The following is a 25,697-nucleotide window of genomic DNA, read 5'->3' on the forward strand; positions in this document are numbered from 1 at the left end:
CATCTCATTAGAGATGCAATGGTGGGCGTTACGGGAAAGGGTGCTAAGGCAAGGATTCACGCAATAGCGTGACCTTGCTGATATAGCGATAAAATTATCGCCGCTTTTCGGCCGAAAACGGACGCAAAAGCGGCGATAATTTTTTATCGATGTCTTGTACATATGCCCAAAAGTTTTTATTCTTGAAAACCTTCAGTAAGATTTTGCACTGGTTTCCAAGATTACTGCCTACTAGTGCCTTAGCTGCTACCCCAATTCGCTCGCACCTGTAACCAATTTCCTTTTGCAGGTAAATTGCCACCTCAGCTTGGGAGTCTGTAACTTTGCATATCATTAATATACATGGATCCCAATCACAATGTGGAAGAGACACCCCAACATTCCCTTCCAAATTGCTATTTAGTTTCCATACTTAAACCCACAAACCCATAACTTTGACTCCTCATTTGGGTTTAGTACATTCAAAATAGCTTTCTAGCTTCCTTTAACATAAGTTTTTATTGGTCAATTTAGCGTACATGAAGCACATTATATTTCACAAAGACAGAATTATGTGTGTTACTGAGATCAAAATGGTGCATAGCTCTTTCATCTACGCACAAGGAACAATGAATCCTAACAATGGAGCTCAGAAGCACACAGGCTTTTCTCTACAGAGAAGACCTCTTGTGCCGCTGCATGCGCATATGCAGTGGCTTCGCAGTTTGCCCTCAGACATGAATGGCATCTAGATTCTGAATCATACTTCTCTTATTGCTGATGTTCAGGCCACCAGCAACTGGAAGATCACAAGGTAACTTAAAATGAATGCTGATAAAAAGATGTCTTCTCTCTCTATCTTTAATCTTCGTGACAGTACTAACTTGTGTCATCTCCACTTTTTCCTCGCTGTGTTTTTCCATACTCATTTCGTCTGATTGGTCTTATTCTTCAGAAACAAGATGACATTGCAAGCCAGTGAAGGTGTCTGAATAGGTGTGAGGTTTGTTAATGGGCTTTCACAAGAGGATAAACCTGGGAGCCCCTTAGCGAAAGGGAACATTTCAAGTAAGTAGGTGTATCAAAGATAGGATGTCACCACTATGAGCAGGAGTGGAACAGTTTTCTAGAAGAGGGATGACATACATTTGTTTTGTCTAATTACCAACAGCTTCCCCAAGATTCTGTGGTGGGTACAGTTCAATGAATGACAGTAAGAAGGCAAACGCACTAGTGCAATTGTACTATATTTATGAGCAAGAAGTTAATGATAGCAGAATTACAGTCTAAAGAAGACACTTTGGCAAATTTTATACAGTTAATAAATGAGAGGAAAACATAGATCAGGTGATGAAGGCGGAGACAGAATAAATCTTTAAGTCTCTTTAGAAGAAACACTGTGAAACCCATTCTTATTGCTTATCTGGCAAAGCAGGAGCAGATGCTTGGACTAGCACAGCATGGTATTGGAGTCCATTGGCGGAGTCTCCAATATATGCCAAGATAACATCTCCTTTATACAATAAATGCTGGCTTGGTCCTTCGAAAAACAGGATTAGAAACCTTTTTATCGCCTTACACTCTTGCTGCTTAGTCTCAGGGAGAACCCCTGAGATGTTTCTACCTTACCGTGTAAGTAAGCAGGTATGACCATGAACAGTAAGCTCTGTCAGAACGTCTTGTTAACAGAATCTTCTTAGCTGAACATAATATTGATTGTAGCACAAGTAATGGAACTCTGTGGGGCATGATACTTGTTTTCTGCACTGGAAGCGCGTGCATATGCTTCTCACTGGTTCATTAACACTTCACGACACATATTGTTCTTCCATAAGCTTTCCACTCTGCTTCTAGTGCCCCACGCTGTGACAAACTAAGTAGCATAGGCGATAGCAAGATCCCATGAAAGACTCCATGTATGACACTTGTTTAATACTCCATTTTCTATTCAGTAGGTTCTGGACATTTTTGTTAACTGCTTGATGCTCCTGAGACATCTGTTATGTCTTTCAACATGTTTTACGGTCGTTTAAATAGTATGTGCATGGACATGCTGCATTAGTCTGCTGCTGCCTGAAAGCATTGATGTCATTGGTCCTCATCAGAGTAGATTCTTGTTTGATAGGAGCCCAAGTGTGGCAGGGTTGATGAATGGCTAGAGTTGCTCAGAGAAAACATGATCTAGTATTGTACATTGCCAATGTATTAGTTATGGGTCCCTGGTATGGTTACAAGCCTCAGTGCATGCTCAGAGTAAAGAAACGAGCATCAGTCCCAACATTTTGGGGTGACCATACATACCGAGACATTTCCTTAAACCCAGTATTATGATCTGATTGTGAGGATGAAGGTCCTTAACTGACTGTACCAGCTGACCCATCAGTCCACTTTTAGTCTTCTGCTTCCAGAGTTTACCCAATTATTTAGATCCTCATGGCTGGTGCCAAATTTAAATGACTTGTTAAAGTCAAAATCTGGGATGTTTCAATGACCCCAAAGTTGTACCCTGTAAACGGAGAGACCTTCAGGTTCGTCTCTCTCCTCGGTCCCAGGGTCCTGGCTGATGTTTGCAGGTATATAGTTTACGAGTGATCTACGGTAGCAGGAGACCCTTGTGTTCTTCTGTTTCAGTGACTGGTAACATTAAGACATTGTGTGATTGTGGTTACACATTACATTAATGACCGTGAACAATGCAGCGTGCCCGAATAAGAATGTTTGTGATCCTCTCTCTTGCTGGTACAGGTCTCATTAGAGGTATCCATGGCTGATTGGGGATATGTTTGTGTGCAGATAGTGTGTTCGGGGTGAGAGCAAGATGCTGCTCATAGAAATGACAATGATAGTCCATCCCTATTTCTTCCATGGGGCTGTCTGACTGAGAGATACAAGGTTCCCAGCCACTACAGCCCCATCAGGCTACCCCTGTGTGTGGCTGCACATAGCTTCCAGTATTGCCATGTGTGCTGGGGCACTATGAGCTTGCTGTAACCAGAATTGGGAAATTCTGTCATTACAAATTTTAACAGTTTCAGTGATCGGTTTCCCCAGGATGGTTGGGGCAGATTTGGACGGTCCCCGAATCTATCTGGCCGCCAGACTCTGGCAGCCTGGTGCTCACTTCCAGACTGTATTATTGGTATATTTTTGACTAAATAAATTATCTAGTGATCTAAGAGACTTAAATAGCATTCCAATGTCACGTGTGAGCCCCTGAAAATTCAAGCTTAGGCAGCTGGTTAAACAAAATGATCACAGCAGCATGAGGGCATGCACTTTTTTGTTGAAGCACAACATTTCTGCCCAATATAAAAATGGCCTCCTGGCCCCGACTTGTGGGTGGAGCTGAAGCCCCTTTCTAGTGGCCCTCACATCTGGTGAAAACTGCGCTGTCAAGGGAGACCATAAACAGTACAAATTGGGCACCTTGGGATGGTTGTTTGGAGGAGCCTATTTACTTTCTATATTGTTAACTTTTCTAGTGTCGCCACATTTTTAACATGCTTGATGTGCAGAATAATTTGTGGTGTTATGTTGATTTTCTTTAGTAATAACTTATCCATTTTCAATACAGAGGAAGAGTCCTTCTTAAAAATAGTTTCATTCAGTATCAAAGAAGAAGCCAATTCCTTCTCCGTGGACCACCAGGATGCAGAGAAAATATGTGATGCAAGTGAGTATAACTTTCTAAATTGCAGGAATAAGGAATACTCAATGTCATGCAAAATGATCCAAATCCACCAGAGGGCTCCAGAGATATAGATTTTTTAATCAAAACATAAATATCAGCCTTTTAGTCCAAAGCACAAACAAGCATTGGTATCCGTAAAGTTTGGAAACTTTTGAAAAGTTTTAAAGAGTTGAGTTTGATTGCTCCAGCCTGGACTGGGTGACCAATTCTGACAGGGAGATGGTCAAGGGGGACCAGTAAGGAGTATTAGTCCTGATGCTGAGGATGCAGGATGCTAAAAAGATATTCTGGATGCTGTGCTGTCAATGGGTGCCTTCCTGGGGTTGTTCTTCGGTCCACGGGTGATGTGGAGTTACTTAGGCGACAGGGATTGGCATCTCTCAAAGTCCTCTTTGAGACCACAGAAGCACAGCAACGGCGGGGCAGAGGCCTCCAGTTGCTGCAGGTCCAGTAGTATCCTTTGGTGAGGTCTAGTGTCCCTTGTTGGTGACCAACCTGCACTCTGATGACTCTCCCAGGTCTGGCAGACTCTGGTGCAAACTTTTGAGTCGCGAGTGATGGTCTTCTTGGCTGCACAGCGGCGGTCAGTGGCTGTTTCCTCAAAGTGGCTACTGACCAGCCAGTAGTGGCAACTTCAGCTTTTATGACCCTGGAGCTGGAACTGAGAGTCCGCTAACTGACTCTTGGAATTTATCTTTGCGGGCTGGGGCCATGGAGCGACTTTTCCAGAATTCAGGATCCACAAGCACAGTCCTCTCTTTGCTAGCCCAAGGATCAGCAGGTGCAGTCTAGCGGTTGGTGCAGTTTCTCTTTCCAGGCCCAGGGTTCAGCAGGGCAGTGATCCGAGATTCAGGCTGAAATATTTAAACCCAGAAAGTGCCCTTAGGGGTTATGCGGTTATTAGCCAATGAGACAATGGGCTACCAGGATCCGTGCTACCCTGACGACTTCCGGCTACGTGTAGCATCTAGCAATCCCATAGTGCACTATTCTGCCCACTCTCAAGATGTCTGAACCCTTCCTCTGTCATGAGGGGCTTGGTAGGGTTTTTACTCTTAGGACATATACGACTATATGCCCTACGTAATAATATGCAGCTCCCTGCCTTAGAGCTTGATAGACCTTCCTTAGGTCAGACTTACATATATTGTTACGAGATGTGCCATAAGTTTAAATGGCAAAGTTATACTGGCAGTTTAAACCCCCCCTTCCAATCTGCAGTGGCAGGCTGGGAGCCCTGATGTGATTTGTCACACTCAGTGCTGCAGCCTTGGGTGGACCTTCAACTTACAGGCCCTGGGTAACCTTGGAAACCATATACTAGGGACTTATAAGTAAGTTAATTTATGCCAATTGGGGATAGCCAGTTCAACATCCCCCCCCCCACCCCCCCCCCCCCAGCGCCTTGAGACCCTTGTGGGTGAGTATTGCGCTTCACAGATCCCTGATTGATTGAACAAACGTTTTGTAAAGGGTTAGAACTCTGCGGTCTGGTTAGTGTACTCTGATACACCAGCAGCATCAGTCCAAAACATTGGGGTAGATCATGCAATAGAGGCATTTTTTACATACATTATATTGTATCTCCTTAACAGTGGTATTAGCACTTAGTTCATATATCAATTGACAGGATAATGTTGAGTTAATGGTGAATTTTCAACCCTACTAAAGATACTGGTATAATTTACATAAGAATGATGTGATATGTTGTCCGGCAGGATTCCCGTCACCCAGTTCCAAGTCTGAGATCGTCTTTGCAGATTGTCCTGGCACAAAACGAGGAGACAGCAGAGTCAGTCATTGCACCAGTAAGTATAGTATCATAGTTGTGTTCTGTTTGGACAGTTGATTACTCCATTTGGGTACATTTGGAATGCTAATTACAATTTAATTACTTATTGATGCCTACCACCCCTCCTGGGGTATAGGCCACCAACCAGGACTCTCCAGCCATCTCTGTCCTGGGCTTTTCTTTCTTTCCGTCTCTTTGCAGTCAGCCTCGAGCCCTCGACACCAGGTGTCTCTTGGTGTTCCTCATTCGTTTTCCCTCGAGGGTTCCAGGTGAGGGCTTGCCTGGTGGTGTTTGATGTGGGCTTGCGGATGGTGTGACCTATCCCACCCCAGTGTATTTTCATGATTTCCTCATGAGTAGGGAGTTGGAAAGTCTGCTGTCATAGGTTGTTGTTGCTGATGGCGTTTGGCCGGCTGATTTGGAGGATTTCCCTCATACAGGTGTTTATGAAGGTTGTTGGTGGTGGTCTCAGTTATAGTCCAAGTTTCTGCTCCACACAGGACAGATTTTACATTGGTGTTAAAAAGCCTGATCTTGGTTTGCAGTATTAGGTCCTTGGAGCACCAGATCTACTTTAGCTGAATGACGGCAGCTCTTGCTTTGCCTATTATTGCCTTGACGTCGGCGTCTGTGCCGCCCTGCTTGTCTGTGACACACAAATGATGCACGGAATGTGGAACAAATCAAACATTCGCCCCCAGTCAAGAGATCTGGGTAAATCCATTGTTCTTTTGCTCACCATGCCACCCCAGTTTAAACCTAGCCATAAGCAAATCAGTCTTGACCCTGCTCCTCATGGGAACAGTCCAGCCCGAAGTACCAAGCCAGGTCCTCCCTGGACCAGAAACAAGAAACCTGGGACCGGTTTTGGGGTGTCACTCCTCATCAGTCAAGCTAGCTTGAATCCAGTGGCACAGTGAATTATTTATTTATTTGAAAGTTTTATATAGCGCGAACTTGACCCTTACAGGTATCTGAGCTCTTTACAAATAAATGAGGCAAAAACATATAAATCAGAAAGCATAGTCTATATACATACAGGATAAGATAACAGTAAGCTTGTAAAAGAGAAATCTGATGATCTACTCAAGAAATGTGTTCATGAATAAAAGTTTGACTTTTTTCTTAAAGGATGTAGTCGAAGGGATCAATCTTATTTTGGGGGGAGAGTGTTCCAGATTTGAGGAGCGATGCCAGAGAAAACTCTGTTGTAGGTTTTCTTCCTGATGAATCGCTGTGGCTTTAGCAGTAGGGTGCTGTTGCTTCTAGAGGATCTTGAGCCCCCAGATAGTTCAAGCTTATTGGCAAGATTACTTGGGGTGTTGGGGTCAGTTAGGAATATAAGGTGTTATAATCAAACTGCCCATACTGGCCTATGGGGACTGGTAGCCTTGCAATAGTGAAAAATGAAAATGGGTGTAATTCACTATTAGGACGTCACACACACAGGGCATGTTCTACCTTATACTTACAATGCACCCTGCCCTTGGGCCTACCTTAGGGATGTCTGATATGAAGAAAAGGGAAGGTTTAGGGACTGGCAAGTGGGTGCACTTACCAAGACAACATGCACTTGCACTGTGGCACTGAATAGCAGTGGCACAGTGCCCAAAGCATCTAAACCAGCAAACAGATCAAAAACAGATGAGGCAATCAGTACAAAAATGGAAGGGAGACTCACGCCAATGGTACCAGATCTAACACATGTCCCCTCCAGCTGAAAGGTGGGGAGAACTACCCTTCCCCTTGGGAGTTCTTTTCACTAAGGCGTAAAAATCTGGACAGACCATCAGCATTGGCGTGTTCTGTACCGGGGCGGTGTTCCACCGTAAAGTCCATCCCCTGTAGGGGAACAACAGCTTTGGATTTTCACCCCTCATCTGCATCAACCATCTGAGGGGCCTGTGGTCTGTCTGAACCCGTAAGTGAGTCCCAAACAAGTATGGTCTCAGCTTCTTCAGTGCCCAGACCACAGCAAATGCCTCACGCTCAATTGCACTCCACCTCTGTTCCCGTGGAAGTAACCTCCTACTGATGAAGGCTACAGGTTGGTCTAGGCCATTTATCTGTGTAAGAACATCCCCCACACCATGCTCTGAAGCGTCTGTTTGGACAATAAACTCTTGTGAGAAGTTGGTGCCTGGAACACGGGCGCCGTGCACATGGCAGTCTTCAGGGCATCAAAAGCTTTCTGATAGGTGTCAGTCCAGTTCACTTTCTTAGGCTGCTTCCTGGAAGCCAGCTTTGTCAAGGGTGCAACAATGCTGCCATACCCCTTGACAAACCTCCTGTAGTACCCAAAGAGTCCTAAAAAGGCTCTCACCTCTGTGTGGGTCTTGGCGGGTTTCCATGCCAGGATGGTATCAATCTTGGCTGTAGGGGCGCCACCTGGCCGCTCCCAACCTGGTGTCCCAAGTACACCACAGAACCCTGCCCGATCTGCCACTTACTCGCTTTAATCGTGAGGTAGGCGGCACTGAAATCTTCCAGTCTAGCCAACACCTGGTTGACCAACCTCTGAAAGGTGGCAGAGGCATTCTTCATCCCAAAGGGCATAACCCGGAATTGGTAGTGCCTATCTGGTGTGGAGAATGCTGACCTCTCTCTTGCCCCATCAGTTAAGGCGATCTTCCAGTACCCAGACGTTAGATCAAACGTGCTGAGGTACTGGGCAGCCCCTAACCAATCAATGAGCTCATCAGCTCTGGGGATGGGGTGCACATCAGTCCTGGTGACTGAATTGAGCCCTTGGTAGGCCACACAGAACCGGAGTTCTGGCATGGCACCCGGTGCGGCAGCCTTTAGGACCAAGACCACTGGGCTGGTCCAAGGACTGTTAGAGGACTCAATCACCCCTAATGCACGCATCTTGGAGACCTCCTCCTTGATGCAAGCTCTCACCCTGTCAGTCACTCTGTAAGTTTTGTGCTTAACCGGAGGACTGTCTCCAGTGTCTACATCATGGACACACCAATCAGTGACACTTGGAATCAGGGAAAACAGATCAGAAACCTGGCCCAACAACTGGCGACAGTCATTCTGCTGCTCAAGGGTCAGGGTGGAAGAGAGGTTAACACCATCCACTGACCCATCTTGCTCTGTTGAAGACAGGAGGTCAGGAAGAGGCCCAGTCTCCTCTTCCATTCCATCATCTGTTGCTAGGAGCATGCCCACTTCAGACCTTTCTAAGTGGGGCTTCAGGCGGTTGACATGCAGGACCCGTAAAGGGTTCCTTGGAGACCACAAGACAACCAAGTAGGTGACATCACTCTTGCGCTCCACCACCTCAAATGGCCCGGTCCACTTATCATGGAGCGTACAGGGCTCCACGGGGGCCATGACCCAAACTTTCTGACCAGGCTGAAGCTCAATCAGAGTGGCATTCTGATCGTACCACTGCTTCATCTCTTCCTGACTGGCTTCCAGATTCTCCTGGGGGAGTTGCCTGAAACACTGGGTTTGGTTTCTGAAGGCCAGCATGTAACTATATACACCCTGGGGAGGTTTCCTGGGAGCTTTCTCCCAGCCTTCCTTTACCAAACTCAGAGGTCCTCTTACAGGTTGACCATAGAGCAGTTCAAAGGGCCTGAACCCTAAGGACTTCTGTGGCACCTCTCTGTAAGCAAAGAGGAGGCATGGCAAGAGGACGTCCCACGTACGCCTCATGGGTTCCTCAAGACCCAGAATCATGCCTTTGACGGTCCGGTTGAATCTCTGAACCAGCCCATTACCTTGGGGGTGGTACGGAGTGGTAAACTTCTAAGTTACCCCACACTCGGGACACAGGGGCACATTTACTTAGGAATGTAGTTTGTACCACGGTCTGACACCACCTCTCTGGGGAACCCCACATGGGAGAAAATCCCCATCAGTGCATGTCCCACCACGGGGGCCGTCACTGTCCTGAGAGGGATGGCTTCCGGGTACCGAGTGGCATGGTCCACCAAGACCAGGATGAACCTGTTGCCCATGGCTATCTTGGGATCCAGAGGCCCCACAATGTCAATGCCCACCCTTTGAAAGGGGGTGCTGACCACAGGGATGGCTGGAGAGGAGCCTTGTGCTTCCTCCCACTCTTTCCACTTGTCTGACAAGTCTGACAGGTCCTGCAATGAGTGTCTGAACTTTTGCGCATTTGGGGCCAATAAAAGTGGGGGACAAGCCTTTCAAAGGTCTTGTCCTGCCCCAAATGTCCTGCTGAAGGCACATCATGAGCCAGCCCCAGTAGGAAAAGTACTGGGGTACCACCAGCACACGGGCTGACCCAGGCTCAGCATCCTTAGGCTCACTATACCGGAGACCATTTTCCCAGTAGATCCAATGTGATCCAGACTGATCACCTGCTGCCTGGTTTGCAGCCTGTTGCCGCAAACCCACAAGAGAAGGGCAATTGTTCTGCTACTCACAGAACTCTTCCCAGGAGGGTTCCCCTTCCTGCTGCCAATGGGTCAGCTCAGCTACATGTTCCCCTGCAGGTTCTAGGGCATCCCCCTCAAGGTCTGCCTCCTCCTGGACCGTGGGGGCGGGTTTCCCACGCCCCCAGCCTCTTCTCTTTAAGGCAGGCACCTGGGCCACTCTTTCAGGCTCCAGGCCCTCTTGAACATCCTTACTGGCTGCCATGGACCATGTGGTCACACACGCCCAATCAGGCAGACCCAATATCTCCAAATGAGCCCTTCGCTCCACCTTAGCCCAACGGGAGCTCTCCAAATCGTTACCCAACAGACAGTCAACCGGCATGGCTGGCCTCACAGCTACTTGAAGAGTACCAGAGACCCCACCCCCCACTCAAAGGGAACCTGAGCCACCATGCAGTGGCTCTCTGTGTTGTCAGCTGCAACAACTGGGTAAAATGCATTGGGGACCATCTGCTCTTCAGACACCAGGCGACAACTGACAGCTGTCACACTGGCTCCGGAGTCTCTAAGAGCCTCCACTCTATGGCCATTGATGGTCACCCACTGCCTGTACTTGTTAGTGTTATCAGGCAACTAGACCACCTCACAGTCTCCTAAATAGACAAGGGATATCTCTGCGGGAGCCCACCCACATTGGGCACCCATCTCCTCCCCCAGGGCTACACTCGCCATCTGCCAGGGTGGTGCACCAGTGGGTGCTGTCTTAACCCTCTGTGGGCACTGGGGATCATAAAAACGATGGCCCACTACACCACACTTAAAACATTTCAGGGGTCCCCTATGAACAGGTTTACCTGTCGGGGCCCCGGGTTTCTTCTCGGGGGGAGGCTGGGAACCCTTCCCTTGGGGATTACTTTGGGGCCCTTTCTGGAACTCCCTCTGTTTACCCTTGTCCCCCCACGCTTCTGCTGGGGACCCTGCCCACCTTTGGTGGAGTCTCCCACATGACCCTTGTGGACCCGGGTGCTCACCCAGGGGTCTGCCTCCTCAGCAAGCTTCCTAGGGTTAGTCAGCTTGCTATCAATAAGGTGCTGGCGTAGCTCTGGAAAACAATTATTTGACAAGTGCTCCCATGCAATCAAATTATAGACCGCTTCAAAATCATTCGCTTTGCTACCCTTCACCCAACCATCCAATGCTCTGCCAAAGAAAGAAGCATATTCTACCCAAGTGCTAGACACCAGTTTCTTACAATTCCTAACCTTTGTTTATAAAGCTCAGGGGTCAATCCATACCTGGACATTAAGGCCTCCCTCATGTGTACATAAGAATTCTGATCTTCAGAAGGCAAATCTAATAAAGTGTCCCGCCCATCACTGAGGAACCGCCCCCACAACCCCGCTCCCCAATCCTTTTCAGGGACCCGGTGGGAGGACATAGCTACTTCAGAGGCCTTGAACCATTGCCCAATATCTTCATTCATATGAAACTCCTTAATAACATCCTTGGGAATGAACACTCTTGTTTCTACAGGCACAGATGGTGTGCTGCCACCAGAGGGAGTAATTTCTAAGCTCTTGGCTTTCAATTCCAACTCCCTCAACATCCTTTCATGCTCTAAATGCATCCTCTTTTCCTCCAAGGCTAACTAATTATTCTCTAACTCCATCTGCCCACCCATCTTGAGCTTGGCTAGCTCCATCTTATGCATTCTATCTTTTTCCCTGTCCTCCAGCTCCTCTGGGGACAGGCCCTTTGTAGAAACACTGCTGCCTGGCCTTGAAGGTACTTTCTCCCCAGTCAGGCCCAATGGCCCATCCAGCTGCCCATCTGCATTCTCTGCCTCATCCCTAGGCTCTTCAGGATGCTCAGTAGCATTTCTAGATTCCAACCAGGCCCTCAGCGCCTTTTGGAACTCTTCCTTTTTGGCTACGCCTTTCACAGGGATTTTAAATCTTTTGCAGATAATTTTAAGCTGTGGCACAGTGTAGGTATCAACCCTATCTGCTTCAAACTGTAGATCCATAGATGCGTTGGATGCTGCTTTGCTCATGGTGAAAAACAGTTGGTAGTTCTCAAAAAGCAAAAAGAAGTTCCAAGGAAACTTCTACCAAAAAGTATGTGGTCGCGTTATGGTCTGCACTCACTAGTAGTGTACACCAATCACTGTATATGAGTCACACATGTAAGTCCAAATCCTCACCGCTGACCACCAATGTTAGAACTGGGGGTCTCTAGTGACAGAGGTAGGTACCTTTGACCAAATAGGGACCCTTGCTTCTAGTCAGGGTAAGGGGTACACTTCTAAAATAACCCCTGCTCACCCCTTGGTAGCTTGGCACGAGCAGACAGGCTTATCTCAGAGGCAGTGTGTAAAGCATTTGTGAACAAATAAAGTAAAAACACTACAAATGGACACCACATCAGTTTAGAAAAATAAGTAATCTTTACTAGACTTAACACAAGACCAAGCGACAAAAATCCACAATGCTGTAATAAAAAAATAGACTTTAAAATGGTACAAATAGCTTAGTTCAATGTAGATGGAAAATGCGACACTTTACTCTGAAAGTACCTTGGATGCGTCACGCAATACAAACAAAAGGGTCACAGGGAAAGTGATGCATCGATTCCTTGCTTCGGGGGAGGTGATGCGTCGGCTCCTTACTGTAGCGCAGGGGAGGTGATGCGCCTGTTCCTAACCAGAGAGGAGGTGAGGCGTCGGTTTCTTACTGTGATCCGGTGCGATGCGACAAGATGGCGCCTCGATGCGACAGTCCGGTGCAATACGAGAAAATGGCGTCTTGATGCGATGCGACAACGTTGGATGCGATGCGGGCGCGCCCAACGGCCGTGCAGCGAACTCGGTAAATTCTGAGCCGCGACAGGCCCTGCAACACGCTTCTCTGGTGATGCGACGGCGGGCGACACGCTTCTCCGGTGATGCGACGCGCTTCGTCGATGATGCGACGGTTAACAGCTGAGCTGCAGGGGCGGCACGCTTCTTCGACGATGCGGCGGCGGCGACACGCTTCTCCTCGTTGCGTCGCTCTTCCAGCTCCCAGCGACTCGCAGGCTTCTCAGAGGGCCCAAACAACAATATGCACCTATCTGCAGGCAGAATTCCTCAGCAAGGGAAATCAGGGGAGCTGGTGGTGAAGTCTTGTACCCCTGAGACTTCTGGCAGGAGGCAAGCACAGTTCAAGCCCTTGAAGATTCTTCTTCAAGATTGCAAAAGTACACACAAAGATCCTTTTCTCCTTTCCTTGGCAATAAAGTAACAACTGCAGGCCAACAGCACAGCACAGGGGCAGTCTCCTCCTTCAGTTTCCTTGGTTCTTCTCCTTGGCAAAGGGTTGTCTTGATTCCCAGAAGTGATCTAAAGTTCTGGGATCTGGGTCACCCTTTTTATACACAAAAATCCTTTGTCTCTGAAGGTAGAGAGTGTCTGTACCTAGTCCAAACCAGTCTTGGTGCATTCTGCCAGTGCACAACTTCTTCCTTTGTCAGTGTGGGCCAGGGTCATCATACACACCACAGGAGGTGGAGCCAGCATTGTGGAAGGCAGGCACAGCCCTATTCAGGCTCTGTGCTACTCCTCCCACCACTCCTCATGCAGATAGGTCTATTCAGCCTTCTGCTGACTCACCATGTCTCCTGGAGCCACCCCAGCCCCTGTCACTCACAAACCAGACATAGAATACATAACCTAGCAGAGGCAGGCTTGGATGGTTAGGCAAGAAAATACATACTTTCTCAAAGTGGTATTTTCAAACACAGAATGTTAAAACCAACTTCACTAAAAGATGTATTTTATCATTCTTGCATACTAAATTCGAATTTCTGCCTAGTTCCCTGAGTCAGTTAGGATTATAAGATGTTATAATCAAACTGCCCATTCTGGCCTATGGGAACAGTTAGCCTTGCAATAGTGAAAAACGAAATTGGCTGTAATTCACTATCAGGACATGCCACACACATCAGGGCATGTTCTACCTTTTATATACAATGCACCCTGCCCTTGGGCCTACCTTAGGGGTGACTAATATGTAGAAAAGGGAAGGTTTAGGGACTGGCAAGTGGGTGCACTTGCCAAGTCGACATGGCAGCCCCAGGCTGAACACAGGCTCTGCAATGGCAGGCCTGAGTCACATTTTACAAGCTGCTTCTGTGGGTGGCATAACCAGTGCTGCAAGCCCACCAGCAGCATTTGATTTACAGGCCCCGGGCACACATGGTGCACTGTACTAGGGTCTGACAAGTAAATCAAACAAGCCAATCATGGAGCCGCTAATCCAATACAACAATTTACAATATGGAGCCCTTGCACTTTGGCACTGAATAGCAGTGGCAAAGTGCCCAAAGCATCCAGACCAGCAAAACACATAGCAAAAATGCAGGAGGCAACAGCAAAAAAACGGAAGGGAGACCCACGCCAATGGTGCCAGGTCTAACAGTGGACATGCAGAATAGAGGGGATACAGCATACACTAGCTACTAAATTATATGTGTTTGTCATGTTCTTGTGCCGGTTACAGGCAATGTAGCGGCTTGCAGCTCCGCTCCACCTTGTGGGCAGAAAGCATTGCACTGTCGGTGGCAAGTGGCAGCAGTCGTTCTGAATCACGCATGTGTGGTGCCTCTGCTCACTGAGCTCTTATCGGGCAGGCCAACAGTCATGTTGGGCTTTGCTCTCTGTTCAGGGCGGGCAGGCCATTCCTCTCTGCTTGTTGCGCCAGTCAAAGGAAGCTGCAGTGAGTTTTAGGAGCCACTTTCTGCTGCGCAAACAAGCCTTGCTCACTTCTTGTTAGATGGATACCAGTCTATACTAGAGCCTCATAAACCAATCCAAAATGGTACCTCTATTCCATTTAAAAACTCTGTTTCTTTTTCTTGTTTGAGCCTTTATAATGAATTATTGCTAGTCCTTTTGTATTTCAAAACACTTTAGAAGTAATGTTTATTGACTGTTTCATTGCCCAGTTCATTATTTTTGTCCCCATCTTTTCTTTTCTCCTGAAAATTAGCCTGAATCCTTCCTTAAGGGTCCAAGGTTTTCCTGATCACTTGATCTGTTGTTCTTGATCAGTTAGTTTTTCTCAGAGCCAGTTTTCTATCACTATTCAAGACCAGGGATTATTTTTTTTTTTTACACCTTTAGACCTTCTCCTCCTTTTTGCAGCTCTTTCCTGCATACACTTATTTCTCACATAGTCTCATTCTGTTGGAGTGTATTGTGGCTATTGGAAGGCATCACCCATACCTTGGGTAAACCACAGACCAGCTCCGGAAGAGTTCATTGTGTCCAGCCATTGACAAGAGCACACTACAGCCTTGGAGGTATCATAAATACAAGGGAAACCCCAACATTGGCACCACACATCACATGTACCCACGCAGGTTAATGACTGGATCCCATTATGACGAACTTCAGTGATTTACCAGAGACCCAGTATGCACTTTTGCCCTCTGGTATCAAGTGTATAGAGCCTGTACTCGATTACTATAATCAACTGTCACCAACTGTTAGTAGTGACAAAAGCTGCTCATTTGGACATTAGCCACCCATGTAAAAAGAAGTGCAACTTAGGGTTAGCCTCTGTCGCACAACAGACTATACCGCTGTGTTAGTGTGCACCACAGCATAATTAAGTAGAAGACTTGTCAGGCGATGCATGACACTAGTTTACTACACAAGCAAACAAACGGGGTCTGCTAAAAGGATAAAATGAGGAGCAGGTAGTCAGATGGACCCTGCATCAGGGTCTTTCAATCATACAGACAATGTCTCGGCTGAAAGGGTCCTGGTGGCTCAAAGGGGGCCCAACGGAGTCTGTGACTGTATAACAGAAAGGCAAAGTGGAGTTCTTGTACTTCAGAGAAACCCTTACCCAACTCCAGCGGTAAATATAGGAAGCAAGTTCAGAACCAGGAGCGAAGTTTCAGCAATAATGGAATCTAGAAGGTAAAGCTATGCCCAAATCTAACTGGGCCTAAAGTGGGGATGAGGAGGCCAAGCCTGAAAACTGGACAGAGGATGTGAAAGGCAGGCCCCTGTTCAGTAACTTCTTGTTTAAAGGACCACAGGCCTGAGTTAATGAACATCTAATTGAGGGACGTAGTGAGAGGAAGACCAAATGCCTCCTGAAAAATTGCCAGAAGCAAAACAAAACCTGGTGGGAGATTTTCAAACCTTTTGCCCTGGTTTAGCATCACAAAAGTGGCACTAACCAGCGCAATTGTTTTTGTTGCTATTTTCTTTCCAGCGCAAAACTTGTTTTACCCTGGAAAGCACCCTCGAAGTAGCACAAAGCAGCGCGAACCACTGCTTTGCGTTACTTTGCGCCAAGGGGGCGTTACATGGGTGGTACATGGGCGTTCCCATGCAACTACCCATGCCTTTTGACGCGAAACCATATTTACAAATTTTTGTAAACATGGTTTTGTACCAAATGTTAACAACCCTTCAAAGTAGGCACTAACAGGAGAAATGCTTTCATTTCTCTGTGCTTTTCCGACTTTGCATGCGTGCTGCACTGTGCAGCACATATGCAAAGTGGGAAAAGCTTTGCATCGTACCTAGCATAGTATTTTGTACTGGAAGGGTACCCTTCCTGTACAAAACCTATGCTACACTCATGCACTCACCCTAATGCTACTGTGCTAAGGTGTGTGCATGGCGCACAGCAGCTGAAATCAGCGTCGACGCAAGGGAAAGGGAAGGAGAAAGCCATATCTCTGAAGATATGGCGTTCTCCTGCTAATTTTCTGTGGCGTAACATGGCGCAGCCTCGCGGGGGTTGGCCACCCCCAAGTGTATTAATTAGTACAAATTACAGATGTTTGGTACTGGATTATGTTAATCCCTTTGATGGCAGTTGACCTTGGAAGCCATGTGCTAACCCAAAGCAAATATTTTTTTTTATTTGCGAAGGTATGGTACACAGAAAGACTCCTTCGAGTGAGACTGATCCCTTTTAAGGATCCATGGATTTGACCACTGATAAGCTACAGGTTTCACAGTGGATCGACAAGTGCATGCAAGCTGATCCGAGACACCAGAACACCTGTGGAATGGCGAAGGCCATTGATAGCCTACAGAAAGCTGCCAGAAGACTTTCAAAATTGACTGGGGCTGAAACACTGGTCAGACTTAAAATCAGGAACTACTTCTAGAAACAAGACCCTGTTGTGTGGGGTGTTGGCGGTCAATGGGAAAGAAGGAAGTGGCTGAACCAAAGCTATGAAAGGTCTTTACTGGGAGCCCCATCTCCTATCTCTCCTCTACCACCTCAGAGAGGGATCCTCGCTCTGACGGGGCACCATGATAAATCAACCGATACACCCAGGACAAACGCTGTCCTGCATGACCCTCACCACCTCTCTACCAGGTAGCAGAGGGAACCCTAGGCTAAGCCCAGGACTCGTATCGTTAAGACACTTTGAGTAAAATTTAGCGTGGCAAAATATTGGTGAATCTCCCTCAAGGTAGCAATTACAGCTGGGGGGGACCTTCGTCTGCTGTCCCTCCTTCTTAGTCCACCAGAACAGATGGTCCACCTTCTAACAAAAGGTGTATTGGTTCTCGTGTCAAAACTATACGGAGAGGCTGCAACTGCAAGTTGTTTATGGATTCCCTTTGGTGACTTGACCCAAAAGCAGACGCTTGAAGTCATTAAATCTGTTGTGGCCATCATATGCTGTTTGAGAGAGGTTTATAAATGCTTACATTTCAGACTGTTTTGTTGGGTCATTTGTTTGGCTTTAACTCAGTGTAGGCTAGAGAGTTTTTCTGGAAGGATAATTCTTGCCTCTGCTTGAATCTTCAAGGCTGGTGGCCTCTTTTAATATTTGCTTTGAAGTTCTTTTCTTGTTCACATCCTTCTCTCATTGGGGGACTTAAATGTCTGCCACAGGTATTGTGGATGCTAGGGCTGTTTATGGACTTTCTCCTTCAGATTCGAACTGACCATGGGATTCCTCGTCGATTCTTTATTCACATATATATATGATGTTTTTTTCCTTCAGACTCTCTAAGAATTCTGGTGAATTTAAAAAACTTGAATCATTCAGATGATTGGTTTGCTTCTGCCCTCAATTCTCGCACAGACTTTCTTTTCCCTTTAGGAGTAATGTGTGATGATCACCATTCGTAGCCAGTCCTCTTCCTTTTCATAGGGTTTGTATCTTAACAGCATTCTGGAAACTTTGACTCTGACCTGGAACTTTAGCTCACAGCTCTTATAGATAGCAAAAGCTCTTGCCATGAAGTTTCCTGAAATATAATTTATTCTGCCTCACTATTAAATATGGCACTTTGTATCTGTTTCAACCACGTTGTAATTCTAGAAATCTGAATGTAATGAATGTGTCACGCTGAACAGTTAAACCCCTTCAAACCTGGATAGCTGTGATAGTATCTCCTGAAAACTCTTTTTGCACTGTGGGACATAGTTGAATGGCAAGGTTGCCATGGGCAACGAAGCAAGCAAAGAAAAAGGCCCACACCGAGGACTAAACACATTATGCCACCCCGCTTCTCCACTCCCCCTTTGTCTCTGCCTACTCTTTTCCATGCCTATCTTTCCTCTCCTGTGTCTTTATAGTCGCTTTTCAATTCTTCCCTGCCTCTTCATCTCTTCAATCTGCCTACTCCTCTCATCTTTTTTCGTCTTCATCTTAATTATTTTCCCTCATTCCTGAGTCTTTCGTATATATGTGTGTGTGTATATATATATATATATATATATATATATATATATATATATTCACTGAAAAAACCATAGGTTTCACACACGTTATAGTTAGGAGTTAGCATTTAAAAAACCTTGCAAATTCACTTAAAAAACCATAGGTTTCACACATGTTATAGTTAGCTGGACATTTCACTCGTGAAAAACCATTGAAATTCCCCCGTTATAGTTAGTGCAGGCAACTATAACTCACGCGACCGCAATCCTCTGCTGATGACGTCAGATATTCCATCACTGTATTTAGACACTTATTTACCCATGTCTTCTTCCATTAATTTTTAGCTATACATATATTACAAATATTTTTTTTTCAGAAAGACACATATGTCATCAGTGATGTAATATCTGACGTCATCAGCAGAGGATTGCGGTCGCGTGAGTTATAGTTGCCTGCACTAACTATAACGGGGGAATTTCAATGGTTTTTCACGAGTGAAATGTCCAGCTAACTATAACATGTGTGAAACCTATGGTTTTTTAAGTGAATTTGCAAGGTTTTTTAAATGCTAATTCCTAACTATAACGTGTGTGAAACCTATGGTTTTTTCGGTGAATTTGTACGTTTTTTTTAAATGTTCAGTTATGTATTTATTTATTTTTTTAAGGTTTTTCACCGTGCGCCCACGTTACTCAGTTTGCGGAATTTTTCCGTTTCTACCGTACGCGCACGCTACGTGTACTCCGCGATTTTTCGCAAAAAATTTAAAGGAAATTTTGGCTCTTGGTGGTCCTTCTGGGACCCCCTGACAAAGGCTAGGGGGTCAGGAACTGTCCACCCTGCCCCCTTTTCACGTTCTCCACCTTTGTTTTTCACCCCCTCAGACTGCGAGAGACAAAATGGCGGCCGACACTTCCTGGTTTCGACCGATTCGAATGTTTACTAAGATCTAACAACCAATCAGAATCGCGCTCGCGCACGGCAGCGTGCACGTACGGTAAGTTTTACCGTACGCGCATGGTGCGCGCTTATAGATATATATATGCTTTTAAATGCTATTTTCTCAGGAAATAGTGAACAGATTTACACCAGACCTGCACAAGGCACATCCCTGACCTGAGGACTACCTCTCTGCCAAATTTCAAGTAATTCTGTTCAGCCGTTCGGGCTGTAGCTTGGACTAAAGGTCCTATGGAAAAATGCATGGGGAAAACGTGTTTTGGGACCCCCCCTTTTTCTCAGCCCCCGCTTGACGAAAACCCCCGAGACTTTCAGGGAAGGAGCGGAGCGGAGCGCCCCACCTATTTTGAAAATGTCGCGATGATTCGTCAATCGGCGCCAAAGTTATTCCAAATAGAATGTTGCGGATTTCCTATGGAAACACGGTCCTAACTATAACTATCTACTGGCGACCGCCAGTAGATTATTTATATATATATATATATATATATATATATATATATATATATATATATATATATATATATATATATATATATATATATATATTCACTGAAAAAACCATAGGTTTCAGGCACGTTATAGCTAGGAATTAGCATTTAAAAAACCTTAGAAATTCACTGAAAAAAACCATAGGTTTCAGGGGCGTTATAGTTAGCTGGACTTTTCACTCGTACAAAACTATAGAAATTCCCCCGTTATAGTTAGTTCAGCTAACTATAACTCGCGCGCCCGCAATGCACTGCTGATGACGTCACATATTACATCACTCATGACATGGTCAGTGACATCACTCATGACATCACTGATGACATCTCAAATGACATCACTGATGTCATCATCCAGTGAATGTGTGTTTTTCTGAAAATTACACATGTTTTATATATGTATATCTCAAGGTCGATGTAAGAATAAATGGGTATATAAGTGTCTAAATGGATGATTTGTTTTTGAAAAATTGATTGTATAACTGACTGATTAAGTGTATCTTAGTGAATACATGGCTTAGTGAGTAATGTTTAAATATGTAAATATCTGTATCAGTCTCTCACTTTGTGTATAAGTGGCTGCATGGGTTGGTGAGTAGCTACATGAGTGTCTATATAGGTTATTAGTTGGTTTTTGAGTATCAGTATAAGTGTCTGATGTCTGTATGGTTCGGTGGGGGGTATTACGTAGTGCATAGGTGCATGAATGAGTGACTCACTGTTTGTATGTGTTGAAGACAGCATGTGTGCAGGAGTGTATGGGTGGATGAGTGTGTGCATGGGTGTGTTAGTGAGTGAATGACTGTCTCAATAGTGTCTCTATGAGTAACTACATATGTTTTAAACTAGTATATGTGACTATTGGTGTATATAAGTGAGTATGTGTGAGAGTGAGAGATTGAAAGAGTTCCTGTATGAATAAGTATGTGTTTCTATAAGTGATTGTTTAAAAGACTAAGTATGTGTAAGTTTCTGTAGAAGTAAGTGTGGTGGTGTGTGTATAACTGTATATGCAGGTAAACGGATGTTTGATTCTTTATTAGCATGAGTGACTATGTGTGTGAGTAACTTTATGGATGAGTGGCGTTGTGTAACAGGATGTATAGGTGTATGAGTACATATGATGAGTGAGTACATGTATGAGTGACTGTATAGGACTGTTGGTGAATGAGTGGATGTGGATCTTACAATTACTGAGTAGGTTGTTGTAACTGGTATTGGTATGTCCATTGTTTTGAAAATTTTAATTTCTATTTTTGAATGTGTGTATCAAAGGTTATATTAGGGGGAGAGGAGGTCTGCCACTCTATCACAAGGATGATGTCATCCTTGTGATAGAGTGGCAGACCTCCTCTCCCCCTAATATAACCTTTGATACACACATTCAAAAATAGAAATTAAAATTTTCAAAACAATGGACATCATTGATGTCATGAGTGATGTCACTGACCATGTCATGAGTGATGTAATATGTGACGTCATCAGCAGTGCATTGCGGGCGCGCGAGTTATAGTTAGCTGAACTGACTATAACGGGGGAATTTCTATGGTTTTGTACGAGTGAAAAGTCCAGCTAACTATAACGCCCCTGAAACCTATGGTTTTTTCAGTGAATTTCTAAGGTTTTTTAAATGCTAATTCCTAGCTATAACGTGCCTGAAACCTATGGTTTTTTCAGTGAATTTCAAAGGTATTTTAAATGCTAATTTCTAGCTATGCCTACAGAGATAGGACATGTGAAGAAAGAAGGAAAAACGCACAGAAAGAAAAAAAAGAAATGCAGAAAGAAGCAACAGAAGTCCTCAAAGACGAAGAAAAGTGCAGGAAGAAGTATAACGTGCAGAAAGAACAAACAGAAGAGCAGAAACAAGCCTTGTTGAAAAATCATCCTGTACCCTCAACTTTTTCAGACGGATACTGGTGGTAACCGAGTCTGACTAACCAGTCCTAGAGCCAGTGCTATGTTAAAAGACACTCAGAATACAGTGAAAACACCTACATACACTAGGGCACACTATGCGTTGGGGTCCCCCTGTGATTAACATGACCTCCTCTGTAAGCCCCTAGTATATAATAGGGCAGGGGATTAAAACTACCGCTTAAAACGCACCACAGGGCGTGTTTGAACACGTCACCTCATGCCCCGTCCCCTCCCTTCCCCACTCTGTAAACACGCCCTGTAGCCGTTTTAAGTTGGGAGATTAAGTCCCCTTGAATCCTGAGGGTCCCTAGGGTCCAACTAGACCACTAGGTACCTCCAGTAAGCGCCACAGAGCTGCGTTGCAGAGAGGTGTAAAAAGTGGCACGGCCTGCACCACCTCTCTGCAACGCAGAGCAGTGGTGCTTACTGGAAGCACCTGGTGGGCTAGTTGGACCCCAGGGTCCCTCAGGATTGAAAGGGAATTACTTCCCCAACTTAAAAACGCGCCACAGGCCGTGTTTGCACACGTCACCTAAGGCCCCGTCCCCTCCCTTCACCACTGTGTAAACGCGCCCTGTGGCCGTTCTGAGTTGAGAGATTAAGTCCCCTTGAATCCTAAGGTTCCCTAGGGTCAAACTAGCCCACTAGGTACCTCCAGTAAGCGCCACAGAGCTGCGTTGCATGGAGGCGTAAAAAGGGGCGTGGCCTCAGAACACCTGTCTGCAACGCAGCTCCCTGGCGCATACTGGAGATACCTGTTGGGCTAGTTGGCCCTCAGGGACCCTCAGTATTGAAGGGGAATCAATTCCTCAACTTACAACTGGCCAAGGGGCGCGTTTGCAGAGTGCTGCAAGGAGGGGGCGTGGCGTCCGGCGCGATGCCGGTCTTTTTTTTTTTTTTTTTTTTTTTAGAAGGAGGGCTGTGTGGCCCCCTTTCTTTTTCTAATTTATTAGCCCTGGGGACCCCATCCCCCAGGGCCTGCACCCTAATTTTTTTTGTTGAAAAAAATTAATTTGGCCCTCCCAAGGCCTTAATCGGCCCCGGGGACCCCAACCCCCGGGTCATGGCCTATTTTTTTTTTTTTTATTCTTTAGGAGGGGGGCTGTGTTGCCCCCCCTCCTCAGGCCACTTATGGCCCCGGGGACCCCATCCCCCGGGGCCGGCCTTTGATTTTTATTATTTTACAAAAATATATATTTATAGAAACACCTAGGACATGCTGGACAAACCGTATGTACCTATCACCATGACGATTTGCGTGATATTCATTAAAAGGCGACTATGCATACAATGAATCCACGTAGAATGTATTCACACCGCTAGTGAAGCTCTGACATGTCTGACACCCTACCGTGCCTAATCCCGGCGCCCCCGCTGGTGGGTACTCTCCAAGTAGACACCCTTGTCGTTTATTTATACAAACATGGGTAGCTATTGACGGGCACATTTAATACACATGCACACCAAGACATTCAAAGGGGATTCGACAAAAATTCGACCAAACTATGCAAGAAACCCCCTCACGGTTAATAAAACACACATCCACCGCCGGATGTGTAATACTTTTTATTTTACTCTCTGGAAAGGAGACAAACCTCACTTGAGAGTCACAGCGTGCTCCTGGCTGAGCCCAATGCTGTGTTACACCCACCAGTGCCCGCCGAGTGCCACACACCTCTGTGTTGTATTCCACCAGCTAGTGCGTATGCTATGACACTCTCTAGCCCATGCGCACTGTAACACCACCCCGTGAATATGTCATGCCACACTTGCCTTCGCACGGGTTATATTGCCCCATCTAACGTGCCTTCCTCGATGCCTATGTTAAAAGCACAGCGCTATGCCATACATATTATAATCTGGGATCCATATCTTTGTCACAGTGCATATGCAGTGTTACACTACCCAGCACATATTTTATATTACAACTTTAGAGACTACTTAGGTTATACAACACTGCCCTGTGCATATTACACTCCAAGGCGCATATCACATAGCAAGCGCTAGTGCCTGTGCTATCTCGCGCTCTCCAATGAATCTGTCATTGCGCACAATGTATTGCATATTATATTTCAAGGCCCGGTTCATCTTATATCACACTTTTTGGTGCATAGTTTATACCATATACTATATCTAGTTTTCATTTTCAATCATGCTCTCAGGACTATGTTCTATATAACACTGCGTCCACCTACCCTTTTCACGGGCATTACATTTTGCGATGGGGGGTGGAGGGTCAGGGGATGTTTCTGCCAAGTGAGCCCGGAGTCACAGTCCCAAACGTCCTCTTCTTCCTGAATAAAAGTGAGATTATGCTGCATACTTGTTCATATTTTAAGTAGTTCGCACAGACACACATTTTAAAAACAATAAAGTTCCTAATAGCCACCTTCTATGAACAGTTAGCTTGCTGCCCCATCCACCTCCTCCCTATCCTCTGTTGTCTGAATCCATGGACTAGCCTCCTCCCTCCTGCCATGCATGGTCTGATGTGCTGCCACTGCCCTCCATTTAGCATAATGTACCAGTCCACTCCTCCTGCCCTCCATTGCCCAATTCTATGGCCCATCATTGACCTCCTGCTTAGCCTCTGTGCTTAGCTTGCTGCCCCTATTCTCCTTCCCCCTGCCCTCCGATATCTTTGTTTATGCCCCTGCTCCATCCTTTTTGACCACCATGTTCCATGGACCTGCCACTCCTATCTACTCTGAGTGTTCTGTTGAGCTCCCCTCCCACCTGCCTAGCATTGTCAGATGACTGTAACCTGTCCCTGCCACCTCCACCCTGCCTGTCCACATGCCATGCCCCTATCCCCTTCCTCCTGTCCTCCATTGTCCATTTTACTGCCACACCCTTCTGCCCTCCCTGGTCTGTTGTGCTGCAACTGCTCCTTCTGCCTGCCCCGCGCGGTCTGTTGTGAGGCCCCTTCCCCTGAACTCTCTTGTCTGTGCCCAGGTCCTGACCCTCCTTTCTATCCTCCATGGTCCTTTGTGCATGCCCCTGCACCCTCCTTCTTGCCCATCATAGCCATTGTGCTGCCACTTACCCTCCCGCTTGCCATGCATGGTCTTCTGTGCTGCCATGGCCCCTCCCACCTTCCCTGTGTGGTCAGCTAGCAGCTCCTGACCCCCTCCCACCTTCCCTCCATGGTCTGTGTGTATGCCATCATAGTCTCACTGTTGCTCTCCATGGTGTGTCTTGTTTCTAGTGCCCATCCTGCCTGACCTCCATGGTCATCTTGCTGCTCCTGCCCTGCCCCCTTGCCCCCATCCCTCTGTTTCCATGTGCAGACCCCTATTCCCTCCCTCCTGGCTTGTCGGTTCCATTGTAATGCCCCTGATCCGTCCCTCCTGCCCTTTATGGTCTGTTATGCTGCAGCTTTCTCTCCTGTCTGTCCATTATGGTCAGCTAGCTCTGTTCTCTGTTGTCCATGTGCATGGTCCTGTCCCCTCCCTCTTGCTTTCTATGGATTGTTGTGCTGCACTCTCATACCTGCCTTCAATTTTCAGAGTCCGTGCCCCTGGCCTCTGCCTCTCAACAGTATCCCAATGAACAACTAGATTGCTAACATTCTATATTTATTACAAAAGTGTGGAACGCCTGACGTCATCTTGATGTAATCAAAACTGTAATGCCTAGAGCATTTCCTTTAGAAATTACATATATGAGAGGGTCTTATTTGCATCAAAATTATGGTTAGTGCTCTAAAAAACTAAAATGAGGACATATTTTCTGAGTTTTCAAATAGCGACAAAGAACTTTTAAATTATTTGTAATCTTAGTTTTTTTATCCAGTTGACCACTTGATTAAATGTAGC

At 46.1% G+C, this 25,697-nt stretch overlaps 1 protein-coding gene across 4 annotated transcripts in view; it reads left to right on the top strand.

Moving 5' to 3' along the window:
• The window catches only part of LOC146818005 (uncharacterized), a 153,311-nt gene that overhangs the window by 122,013 nt on the left and 5,601 nt on the right, over window positions 1–25,697 (top strand). For all 4 annotated transcript variants that reach the window (XM_085611483.1, XM_085611484.1, XM_085611485.1 and 1 more), the window contains 2 exons: window positions 3,554–3,652; window positions 5,389–5,478. In XM_085611483.1, coding sequence (XP_085467609.1) covers window positions 3,554–3,652; window positions 5,389–5,478 — 189 coding nt within the window. The remainder of the gene's footprint in view (window positions 1–3,553; window positions 3,653–5,388; window positions 5,479–25,697) is intronic.

This window comes from Triturus cristatus, chromosome 6 (genome assembly GCF_964204655.1).
Source record: "Triturus cristatus chromosome 6, aTriCri1.1, whole genome shotgun sequence".
NCBI classification, from domain to species: Eukaryota; Metazoa; Chordata; class Amphibia; order Caudata; family Salamandridae; genus Triturus; species Triturus cristatus.